Source organism: Lissotriton vulgaris, chromosome 1_1, assembly GCF_964263255.1.
Source record: "Lissotriton vulgaris chromosome 1_1, aLisVul1.2, whole genome shotgun sequence".
In the NCBI taxonomy this organism is placed as follows: domain Eukaryota; kingdom Metazoa; phylum Chordata; class Amphibia; order Caudata; family Salamandridae; genus Lissotriton; species Lissotriton vulgaris.
The window spans coordinates 1,666,853,115-1,666,866,287 of NC_141685.1; the positions used below are offsets into that span (position 1 = coordinate 1,666,853,115).

General features: G+C 43.7%; 1 protein-coding gene across 2 annotated transcripts in view; it reads left to right on the forward strand.

The window, feature by feature from the left end:
* KLHDC10 (kelch domain containing 10) overlaps positions 1-12,970 on the forward strand; it is a 323,217-nt gene extending 310,247 nt beyond the window's left edge. For both annotated transcript variants that reach the window (XM_086918903.1, XM_086918904.1), the window contains one exon: positions 11,794-12,970. In XM_086918903.1, the coding sequence (XP_086775029.1) occupies positions 11,794-12,003 (210 nt within the window). In that variant the 3' untranslated portion in view covers positions 12,004-12,970. The remainder of the gene's footprint in view (positions 1-11,793) is intronic.
* Positions 12,971-13,173: the final 203 nt, after the last annotated feature.

Here is a 13,173-nt window from a genome sequence, read left to right on the forward strand (position 1 = left end):
GTGCACATACACAGCCACACTCATGCATGCACAAACATACAGACACACACACACACAAGCATGCACACACGCGCACGTACAGCCACACTCAAGCGTGCGCGCACACACAGCCACGCATGCACACACAGCCACACTCACACATTCACATACATACATACACACACACACACCCACACTCACGCATGCACACACACACACACACAGCACACCCCCTACAACTAAGCCCCACCCGCCGCACTCACCGGGCTACAAGCTCCGTCATGCGGGGCTTCCCTCTCTTGCATCAGCTGACTCTGCTCCTCCTACGTGCCTACAATGTTTCGCAGCCTCCCCTGGGGCGGGACTTCCGCCTTTTGCCCTTCTCGTCTTTCAAATGACACTCTCCTCATTTACCAAACTGCCGGTTCTCCTCGCACAACCTGTTCCTAATCACATGCATGTTTTCCAGAATCTCTATAATTATATCTCTGAAAAATGGTCACATCTAATCAAAAATGACAACCTCTCCTTCGGTCAAAGATCATGCTCCTGCAACCCAACAATAACCAATAACTCTATATTAATCACTAACCTTGGGTTTCTGGAGCAGCGTGCTGCCTAGCGTAAAATGCTTTCAGACCTCCTCAGGAGAAGTGCTTAATAAATAAAAAATATATATTTACACACACTAAAGTAGCACCTACTGAACAAGATAAGGACATTGCATGCCACTATGACACATAGATGAACGATGACACTAGGAAGATACGATGTTTGAGCATAGCAGTGGCTCCTTCGGTTTAATTTAGACTGTGTAATCATTCAAAAGGATTGGGGAGATAAGCATGAATTAAGTAAAGAGAAGGAAAAGAGAAACCAACAAAGAGTTATCAACATACACTGGATGTATTTTTCCGAAGCATGAAGAAGCACGGGACAAGGTGTTAACAAAAAACTGGCGAAGTTTGGTCCTTCAGAAGGGGGTGCGTTTGGATAAGCCCTGATAAAAATAAAAAGCTTTTCTACTACAAATAGCCAAGATTGTTTCACCCCATGTTTGAGGTTTAATCACGTTCTATGGAAATCAAAACCTTCCTTTCGGTCAGCTATACTCTTCCAGATTCAGATCATCATCATAGATGTTCACTGAACAGACACCGCGAAGCATAACAACATGATCACCACGTGAAATCATGATTACTGGACAAGAGCAAACAAACGTATACTCACCAACAACAACGTGATCACAAACACGGATCTATTAAACACAGACAAACTGCTTCCCCTACGTCACACCCTGCGACCAGGGGCACGCTGAAGATGCAAGGACGCACATGTCAAAACGATGAGCAGGTTTAGGGGGTGGGGCTTCTAAATCGCTGTCACTGCCCCTTCTGTCTCGTAGCACCCGAACTCCGGCTGAGCACTAGAATGGTAACCTAGTTCACTAGTGACGGAACAAAGACGGTATCCATGGAAGGCAGACAGCCCCGAATCCTGCTGCATAGGAATAGCTACATTTCACACGTAGACGGCTCCGGCGAGAAAGCTGCACTGGGGTCTCGCGCGTGAGTTATATCAGTTGTTCATTTTGAATTAATACATGAGAAAGTGGATTACCTTGAAATGAAATATGTTTTAAGTGTTATTATAAAGTATTTTCACCTTTCACTCTATTGTATGATCTATGTTAAATTAAGTGCTTTAAGTGGGATGATAAAGTGGCCAAAGAAGTGTAACTAGGAGTTCTTTCTAACAGGTGTGGCTTAAAAGATGTAAACTAAAATTTAGACACCGCGTACCACCTGTGCATAAGGGGTACATTTTCATATTGGTTACGTGTGATTTTACCATGCTTTAACCACTTGGGTGTTAAGGCTTTCACTACACCCCCAATGTAAGTAAAGCCCTTGTTTGTATGCTTCATATTTTTTTCCTACAAAAAGTATCCGCATAAACTTTGGGTTCTTTTTCAAAGTCTCACCTTGACAGACCACACAATATGCTTTCGACACTTTTTGGGAGCTTATAGTGGGCTTAGAACCCTTCCATTGATTATCAACGATTGGCTTCATTGTCCCTCTCATTTTCTTGATTCACTTTGATCAGTGCATGCCAGATTCATTTGCTTTTTAGGTCGCGCCTAAAACCAGTGCGCATGCACTGCTCCGCGAGGCTTATTGTAGAGGAATAGGTGAATAGAAGCTCCGCCCATATTTGCCATTGGCTTATGTCATTGTCTGTCCTAAATGCTGGCTTCTGATTCGTTGATAAGCTTGTTAGTCACTCCGTAGTACCCCCCCCTTCTTCATTTGTCACCTCCCATGGAGACTGGCCTCTTACTTAGGTTGTTACATGGTACGTGTTATTTAGACTGTGAGCACTATTTTCTTCAATGAGGTTCTCCTACTGTTTGGTGCCTTCTTTACTCCCCCTCCCTCCTGTTGTCCGTGCCTTCTCGCTCCCCCACCCTCCCGTTGTCTGTGCCTTCTCCTCCATCCCGCTGTCAGGGCCTTCTCCACCCCACCCGTTGTCTGTGCCTTCCCTCCCCGCTACCTCCCTCCCCACCACCTCCCTCCCCAACCCACCCACCCACCCACCCGCCCGCCCGCCCTCCCTCCCTCCCGTTATCCTGATGCCTTCCATTTCCAATGCAATAGGTCTCACGTAAATGCGAGACCTATTGCATTGCAAATGCTTGTTTTATCTGTTGCTATTTTGGGTCCTTTTTTGGTAGTGTTTTCAAAAATCAAAACAATCGGTGTTTATCAGTGCGTTTTTTCCAGTGCTTGTAAATAACCATTTCCTTCTTTCCCTTGTCCTTCCAATTGTCAACTCTCCTTCCTCCTTTCCCATTCCTCCTACCCTTTCTTTACATTTTAGTTCTTGTAACTTTCCATTATTTCTATATTTTCCCTGCCCATTCTATTAGTGAGAGACCGTCTCCACTTTCCGCAAGGCCTCTCCCACCCATGTAAGGATGTGCTTGGCTGGAGGTGTGTTTGCACCTCATTAAATTTTGATTTCAGCAGAATAAAGGTTAATAAATGCACCATCCTCCTGCTATTTTGTTTAATCAAAGGGCAATGATATGTTGAAAGAGGATTTACGACTTGGAGTAAGGACTACATCTCAGGTTCCGTTATTGCAAGCCAGGGTGTTTTTTGTGCTGTTCTTTCTCTAAGTATACCAAGAAAGGAATACACTAATAACAGATAGTTAATGTGTGATCGGTAACCTTGCCTAGTGTGCCTGGTCATAGAGGAGAAGCCTGCTGAGGAATTTATATGCATGCTTTTGGCAGAATGACTTTTGGTGACTGCAAACTATACGCTGTATGAAATAACAGCTGCGGCCGTAGAGAAACTTTACGAGCCCCCGGAAGACCGTTGGTCGTTTGACTGTGTAGGTCACGTGACTAAAGTCAAAGTGTGACATGGTAGGTGAACTGCTAAATATAGGACACCCACCAAGCAATATATGTTTACTTCTGTGAAGCTTTTATTTCCTTCTCTATTTTTTCCTTCTTGTTGGGCCAAGCCTATTGAAAATTGTCTTTATTTGAAAGTCAGTGTGAGGACTGCTAAGCATTGATTTGTGCCAGGCTTGTGTTTAGTTGAAAGCATATGGGGACTGTTGTGGTCCACCGGGCGTGTGTAAGAGTTGCGGCAGGTACTTTATCTTTGTATTGTGTGCAGTTGTTGGCCTATATGCACTGTTCTGGTATACGTTCCCTCTTGTGCAGAAAGGACAAGCACAACTGGACATGTTGCCATTAAATGCAGCACAGCAGCCGGCAAAGAACATAAAACTGAATCCAGATGAGGTGAGCAGGTCTCGCCAAATGGCACGGACAGGGACCTGGAAGTAGATTCAGGGGGCTTAGCGAACCTCTGGGTGGTTACAAGGACATATTTGTTGGCTTATGTGCCTCAAGTATGGCACAGCAGTTGCACTGATAATAGAATAGTACTTAGCTTTGCAAGACGGTGCTCTGAACCAGTATAAATACAGGAGAATTCATATTTTTGTACCCGGTTTCCACTGAAAAGCAATTATTAGATTCAGTAGGATTGAAAAACACTAACCTTAGACCTAGTATTCCATTTCCCCAGGATAACATTCAGGTGATAAACCTATATGACAAGGTAGGGTTTTGCACTAAATGGACGACTGGAAATCTTCAAGCTGTAAGATATAATTATCAGATGAAGTATGCATTCATATTTTAAAAGTAGATTGTAAATCGTATGTGTATTTGCAGTCCAAAACCGGCCTCTAGTGTTTGGTGTGTTTTAGGCTCATTTTAGTGTTTGCTACTACTTAAACCAACCCAGTTAAGCAGAAATGGGAGTAGGGTACATTCTCTTAAATCAGCCATCCTGGTTTTGGATGCTTATTTTACAAAGCTTTAACAAATGGTTCTCCCCTATATTCTATAGACTAAATTTGGATTTTTCACTTGGTATACTTATTGCTCCCTTTTACTTCTTGTGATGTTTACATACTGTTCATCTTTCTTCAGATTCCCAAGCCCGTAGTAATGTTTAATTTCTGTAATAATCATGCTTTATATTCTTTGATGCACATTTTTTAGGCTAAATGACCTGTCTCAGTCAATATGGTGTCTTTTGTAAGTTTGCGTTCATGATTGATATTTTAACAATTTGGAAGACTTGGTTCTCTCGTAGGAGATTTCCATTTATAGTTTAAGCACTGAATAGTCTCATCCACTGGGACCCCGGAGCACGTTTTCACACTGTCTTAAGTGTAGATGTTTGCATTCTTCAGGAAGGCGTGCAGTCACTTAAAGAAAAACAATATGCAGCCTATATACCCAGGCTACAATGGCCCAATTCTTCATCTTGTATTTAAAAAGGGGCCAGGAGAATTATATACGTGTATAATGTCATGATGTTTTAATATAACCGCATGCATCTTCCACAAGCCCTTTTTTTTTGTTGAAAATATTTTTATTTTTCCACATTAAATTGGCACATATAAAAAGTAAATTCAAGTACTCCTCATTACATTTAGTGTGTTTGGTAGATTTACAGTTATGGGTGTCCACTGTCAGTTATTTTTGCACAGTCGTAGGTATACATCAATACGGTGCATGCTTATCACATTACAACATTGACACCTTTATTACAATGCTTCTGGATCTTGGATTATGATTGGTAAGGTGCACAGCCCTCCCCTGTGAGTTTTTCACCCTTCCTATAGTCGTATCCACTTTTTCGGGCCACAAGCCCTTTGATAGACATAGAGGGGAAGGAAAGCAGAACAGAGTAGCCCCATATGTTGTCTTTATATGAGTTACAAATAAAGGCTGTACCTTTTTAAGACCCTAGGGACCACCAGTATCTCATCATGCTGAGCAGGTGGCAGTTGCTTCAGTTCTTTTTTCCGGCTCCTGCTGACAGGATCCTGGAGCATTGAGCTTGGCCAATTGTGGTCTTTTTCCTCAAACATTTACAACTAAACGTTGTGACACTATTTAACCCCTTCGCTGGCGATGACGAGCTCAGCTCGTCATCTGCCACGGTGGTCGTGTGCGGATGACGAGCTGAGCTAGTCATCGAACGCGGCTTTTTTAAAAAAGCCGCACAGCGGAAAAATAACCGCCGCAGCGATGCGGTTAATTCACTGGTTTTTGTCTCTCCCCAGATTCAGAGTACTCTTGAACATAATCTCCCTTCTTCAGGGGTTCAACTATGTTCACCACCACTAGCACAGTCTTCTCCGCCTCTACTGTCTCCAATTCAACCGGCACCAGCCTCTCCAAGACCCAGATCTTCCTCCAAATTGCGGCATCATTCTAGGTGCCATCAACACAGCCCAAGGTGCACTTCTACATCTTCCATGTGCCCCCGCCATCGTCCTCATTAACCACAAAGATCTCGGTCAAGACCTCATATGGACATGTCTTCCACTTCTGGACGATACTCCTCAACACTTTCAGACTGTACTTTCACGAATATAACCGGGGAGCAGAGAAACTTAAATTCCTATGTCGACTCCAACACCAATAACATCAGTTATTTTTGAGGCTCTACAACACTGGTCAACATGAAGGACTATTTTGCCTCTAGTGCCAAGGTCTCTCTGAACCTGGTATGGACCTCTTCCTGACTCCAACCTCAGTTAAGCCGGCTCCATCCCGGCTTCCAAAGATATATAGCCCTCTGAAGCAAGATCCTGCTTTCCTCTGAACAGATCATACACCAGACTCTATTATAGTAGCAGCAAAGAAGCAACATGCTGGTACTCCAACTTCAAGAACCAGTATACTATTGCATACATGGGTAGGGAACTCCCTGTGCCGGAAGGGTCGAGAGTATTCCTATAGTGGGAGTACATCTTCCCATGTGTATGCACTACTCCAGAAAAATGTACACCTCCCTCTTCTAACCAAAGTTTACGACTCTCTGAAAATAACCCTGGTTGGTAAGGGACGGGAAAGACCTTTTCAAAGTGATGAGCTGATCTCCACTAGAGAGTGGGGAAGGAAACGCATCATTTTGTTTTTATTACCCTCACACACCCTATTCGTGTCATACTACATCATTGGGTCACCCTAACGCCTAAAAGTCAGGATGGGCTCGACTGTATTTCAGGGAGCTCTTGGATAGATGTGGCATGGGGGAGTTAAAGATTAAAAAACACCTGCCAGATCCCAGTTTCCCTTTATTCGTGGATCCGTCGGGGATATTAAAAAACAAAAGGTTAATGTGGGTCAAACAGGAGGTTTATGCTCCTAGGACCCTAGTGCCAACATGTTTCAGTCCTTGTGCACAAGCCCGGGGACCCGAACCTAATAGGTAACGTCGCGGGGCAGGACCCTTGATGTCAGTTTGACTAAAGGGCTACCCCATTCTCTGAGTTCCCTGAGGCACGATTACTCTCCTAAGATGGGATGGAGTGAATACTAAACTAATATAAATTATCTATTACTAGGCAGTTTAGGAGCATCTATCTGCCCTAAAAATAAAAGCAGGGTGGTAACCCCCATCCTCCTTTGTCCTGGGAGGAATATTGTTATTCTCAGCCCTGAAGAAAGTCCAGGATCAATTTTGTGTAGACTAGGACTGAAACATGTTGGCACTAAGGTCACAGGATCATAAACCTCCTGTTTGACCCCCATTAACCTTTTGTTTTTTAATATCCCTGACGGATCCACGAATAAAGGGAAACTGCGGTCTGACTGCAGGTTTTTAATCTTTGAGCCCCCCTGGCCACATCTATCCAAGAGCGCCCTGAAATACCGTCGAGCCCACCCTGAGGCGTCTGGGTGACCTGATGATGAAGCATGACACCACTAGGGTGTGTGAGGGTAAAAAAAACAAAAGGATGTGTGTCCTTCTCCACTCTCTAGTGGAGATCAGCTCATCACTTTGAATAGGTCTTTCCTATCCCTTACCAACCAGGGTTAGTCTCAGAGTTGTGCACTTTAGTCAGAGTGTGAAGTACTTTTTTGTGGAGTAGTACTACTCCAACTTCTACAGTGCCTCTCGATAAGATATTCGGAAGTTTAACTCTGTGGGTCAAAGTGTGCAGTACAACAGCCACCACCACTAAAGCATCCAGTGCCACTGGCTCTTCTAGGCAGATAAGACAAGGCACTGTGGGAATCCAGGAACCAGTTTGCAGAACACCTTCCCAGAGGTCGGAGGGAAGACTTCATGGAATGAAGGATTAATGGTATCTAATCTAGCTTTTAGTGTTGCAGCAGACGTTTCCCTATTAGTGGTTCATATTTACTGCCACAGTGTCACTCTTAGAAGGCACTCCTTGGTTCGCCTTACATAGAGCCAGAATTGCAGCAGGGGATATTGAATCTTCCATTCTCTGGTTCCACTCTATTTTGACGAGGGTGGAAATAGACACACTGAAGGTAGTCTGCTTAGAGAGAACCAGGGACAGAGAATCTTTCCAAATCCTACCAACGCTGCTTCTATTCCTAGTGGGTTCAAACCCCTCACTGGTATCAGTGGCACCATCAAAATGGTGCACAGCAGCAGCATCAATCCTACCAAACAAAACTGCCTAGAGGGAGATCTATCAAGCTGCCTGCTCAAAAGGTCAAGCAACCTTGTGGGTGAAACCCCTAAATCAATAATTCCCTCTGTTACCCACTCCGGTAGGGAGTAAGCATCCAAAATTATCTGGCAGAGTGGCAACAATGACACAAGATGCCTGGATTCTGAATATTGTTTGCAGTATATTGTCTGAGGTTCACCAGTCCTCCACAGACCACACAATTGAACCTATCCAGTTTCCAACTCCCACTGTTGAGATTCGAGGTCAAAATCCTCTTACAAAAGCAGGCGGTGGAACCTGTTCCTCACCAACAGTGAGGTACAGGCATTTATTTCAGGTACTTTCTTGTCAAGAAGAAAGATCAGAACAAATTCGGACCCATTCTCGACCTCAAAACAGCCAACAAGTAGATTCAGCAAGAAAAGTTCTGGATGCTGGCTTTATACCAAATTTATCCCCAATTACACCAGGGGGATTTGCTCAGTTTTATCAGTCTTAAAGATTCATAATTTCGTTTATCAATTGCCAGAAACCATCGAATGTTCTTGAGGTTCATAGTGGGGCAGAACCATTACAATTACCAAGTAATTCCATTTTGCCTGAAGTCCACATAGGACATTCTCCAGAAAGTGCATGGGAGTGGTTGCTACCCATCGCAAGAGACAAAATATTTTAGTCTACCCACACCTAGACGATTGGCTAATCCAGGTGCCCACTTCTCAGGAAACTCAGCGTCATTGTAATTAGACGTACAATTTCCTAAAAACTTTAGGCCTTCAGGTCAACCACAATAAGTAGACTCCTGTCCCTGTTCAAACCTTCCATTACCTTGGAGCTTTCATTAACACAAAACTGGCAAAAGTGTCCTTTGGAGGAGAGGCGCTTATTGATCCATCGGAAGTACCCTGCTCTCATGAAAGCCTCTCATTCAACAGTGAGAACAGTATCCTCCCTCCTCGGCTCCATGGCCTCCTACATCTTTCTCACAGTGAATGCCCATCTCCTCAACTGACAGGCAATTGGTAGGACTGGATACAACTATCCCTTCATGCGAAGCTGTCCCTGAAGTGATGGTGCTCTCCAACCAACCTACTTCGAGGTATGCGATTTCATCAGGAGATCCCACCTCAAACCATAGTCACTGAGGCTTCACTATTAGGCAGAAGAGCCCACATGGATCATATCCAAGTCCAGGGTGAGTGGTCGTAGAGGGAATCGACATACCATGTCAATGTCCTCGAGCTATGAGTAGTCTATCAGGCAATGAAGGTGTTACATCTGTCCTTCAGATCTCACTCCCTGCTTGTTCAGATGGACAGTACAACAACCATGTCCTAGCCAACAAGCAAGGGAGGGGTGAGATCCAGGCCCTTGTCACACGAGACCCAGAGTATCTGGAAATGGCTTCTAGCCAGGGACCTCGTGATCACGGCAACTCCCCTTCCAGGGGTTCAAAATTCTCAAGCAGGCTCCCTCATCAGACTCCTGCAAGAAAACCACGATGGGGTCTTAAACGACAACATCGTCCAAAAGGCCATCAACTTGTTTGCCACAGCAGAATACAAAAATGCTGAAGCTTTGCCTCAAGTTACTTCAAGCCACGGACTCTGGGGAATGCCCTATGGATCAATTAGTCTGGCAAATTTCTCTACTCTATTCTGATAATTTCCCCTGATCCCAACAGTCCTCATCAAGTTGTTCCAATAGAGAACCAAGATGATCCTCATGAATAAAGCACTTTTGCTACGCTTGCTATTACCACGCAGTCGGTTACAACGTAGTCGTTAAAACGACAGTGTTACCACGCGTGGCTTTGCATCGCAAGTCGTTTCTACGACTTGCGCTGGATTTAGGAATAGTATAAATTACTATTCCTACTCCAGTTAGTGCAACAGCAGGGAATGTGTTGGATTTAAAATCCAAAACATCCCTGGTGTTGCACGCCACCTAGCGCAAGTCATAGAAACGACTTGCGATGTAATGCCACGTGTTTTAACAACGTGGTCTTTGCTCTGGAGTGGTCACGTCAATGGTGGATCACGTACCTCGTTCACCAGTCCACCCGTTCATATCTCAAACTGCCATGCAGACCAGACCTGCTAACTAGGTACGGAGGCCAGATGGTACACCCCAATCTCTCCTTTTTGAATTTTGCGGCATGGCTCCTGAGCTAGTGCAGCACGGACACAAATCTGCCGCAAGACTGCACGGACATCCTGAAAGAGGCTAAGCAGACTTCAACACGTTACGCATACGCCTTCAAATGGAAGAGACTTTGCATATGTTTCTCTAAGAACATGGATCCAACTTCCTTCCATACTTACTCCATTTGGTAAAATCTGGCTTGCGATTCTCTTCTATAAATGACCACCTGGCAGATCTTACTGCCTACAAAAAATGTTCTACACAAACCGTTTTTTCAAAATCTCTGTAATCAAGGATTTTCTAGAAGGGTTAAAGGTTTTCCCTCCCATTAGGCGTCATTCTGCTCCCTGGGAGCTTAACCTAGTACTTGCACGTCTTCTGCAGGACCCCCTGGAGCCTATCCACAAAGCTTTCCTGCAACATATTTCTTGGAAGACCGCTTTCCTTCTAGCAAGAACATCGGCTCGCAGGGTTAGCGAGAATCTAAGCACTTACTCCTCACCAACCATACACATTCTTCCACTCTGGCAAAGGGGGTCATAGGAACTCACTTGAAATTTCTCCCCAAACTTATTTCGGACCCGATGGATAGTTTCCTGCATCCTTTTGTGTTACCAAAAAGCTAACCAGATACGATCGCTAAACCTAAAGCACACTCCTCTAGAGGAAAAGCGGTTACTGTTGCTTTATTGAGGAATATCCCCATTCCGGATATTTGCAAACCAGCCACATGGAGAACTGTCTATATATTTACCAAACATTACTGCCTAGACTCTGATGCTAGAGAAGACGCTTAAATGGTTGCCATAGTTCTTTCTGTCTGCTCCACTTCTCTTAGTAGGGATGGGCTTGCTACTCTAGTCGGTGCTTATGACTCTAAATGGAAATCCCCCACGAGAGAAGGAATAGTTTCTTACTTGTAACTCCAATTCTCTCATAAGGGAATTTCCATTCTAATCCTCAACAACCCTCCCTCCCTCCTCCTCTGTGGAGTGGACAGAGGTCACCGTGGGACCTACATATCATTCACCACGTCAAAAAGCATTGAAGCAACTGCCACCTGCTCAGCATGATGGAATACTGGTGGTTCATGGGTTCTCCTATAATGACATCCTGGGGGGGCTACTCTGCCCTACTACTCTGTCCTACTTCCCTTCATCTCTATGCTCTATCAAAAAAAGAGTTTGTGAAAGATTTATGCTGTCATATTAAAACATCATGAAACTTTACATATGTATAATTCTCCTGGCCCCTTTTTTAAGTACATAATGAAGAATTTGGCTATTGTAGCCTTGTCCTTTAGGCTGCATAATATGTTTCTTTATTAAGTGACAGCTGGCCTTCTTGAAGAAAGGCAAACATCTACACTTAAGATATTTTGTGAAAAATGCTCCCTAGTCCCCGCACTTGAGCGGGACTATTTAGTGCTTATGACTGTAATGGAAATTCACCTACGAGAGAACTGGAGTTACAGGTAAGAAACTCTTCCTTTCTTGCCATTAGTCAGTTCGCCACAAAAACGCACTGTGTTGCACTGCATGAAGGTTGATCAATTTATCTGTTCACTTGAATTTTGTCAGAGGGAATCTGCATTTTCAGACTTAACAAATTCTTTCTTCTTTGTAGGCTGGCTGCATGTACATCCATGGTGGAGTTGTCAACATTCAAGGAAACAAACGGACTGGATCGCTATTTAAAATCTGGCTGGTGGTGCCCAGTCTTTTAGAACTGTGCTGGGAGAAATTGAACAAGTTTTTCCCTCACCTGGCCCATCTTTCTACACAACAACTCTTACAGCTTGGGCTTTCCCCGGGACTCATCGAGCGGTTACAATGAACCTACACCTGGAAAACACGGCCAATGTATCATGGAGAACTCTACTAGGAAATCAGGAGATCCTCACTCCAAACTCCAATTCTGATGCCTTACTCCACCAATACATCAGTTGCCTTTCTGTGAATTAAGTTTCATGAAACTTTTTGTCCCCTGTTCTTTTTAATAAATCAGCACAAAAATGAAGATTGTATAGACTCCAACTCAAGACCTTCAACCAAAAGTGTCTGCACTGGCTCGATTTTGAGTTTTTATATTGGTAACATTTACCTCACCCATTTAATGGTATTTAACTTCTATTATTTACAATTTTGCCCCAGAATTAAACCATTTGAGACCATCTGGAATTGTCTAGAGCAGTTGTCCTTCGGAAACCAGTTGAGCCAGCAAAGCTCTTTTCTTCATGAACTGTCTTTGTATAGGCTTTGCATGTGCCTTTGGTAATTAGCATGTTGCCGTCCAAGCTCTTAAGGAGGAGATGCAAGAGAAGGGGAAAGATTGTCTTGCCAAGGCAAAGGATGTTCTTATATTTGTTTTTTTCAAATAGAATTCCCTCCAGTGGTCCTGTGAATGGTTCTTCCCGCCCTCCTGCCTTTCCCATTGCATTGGAATCGTAGCTGTAAGCCTAATGTTTGCTTCGAAATTCTTGGACAAAATGCAAACAATTGTGCCAAACATTTTAACTGTACGGAAGTGGTGCACATGAAGGCTGTCCATAGACCTCTTCCAACAAATTAAGTTTGTGCCAATGTAAATGAGTGTCTTGTGTCTGTTTGACTTATATTCTGGCTTCTCCAGCGTTGTAAAATATTGTTTCCATTTTTTTAACTGATTAGCTGCAACCCTTTTGTGGCAAATCAAAGGTTCAGCTACCCTAAGTTATTATGCCTCTGTTGATGTTCAGTTCTACCAAGTAGTACTGTGTACAATTTTATGCCAAAAATTTTAATTAAAAATTAAAGTAACTTCAGGTTTTTTGTTGTTGTTGCTGTGTTTGTCTATTGACTCATCAACATGAAATTCAGTTTAAACGGATAAGGCTTACTCTAGATGTGAGCCAACTATCCTTGTGTGGTTAATACATCAGTCTTCGTGTTTGTTTCATTGTTTCGAGGCAGTGGCTTCACAGGAGTACGAGCCTTTATAAAAGTTTTGTTTTCTAATGTCGGTCAT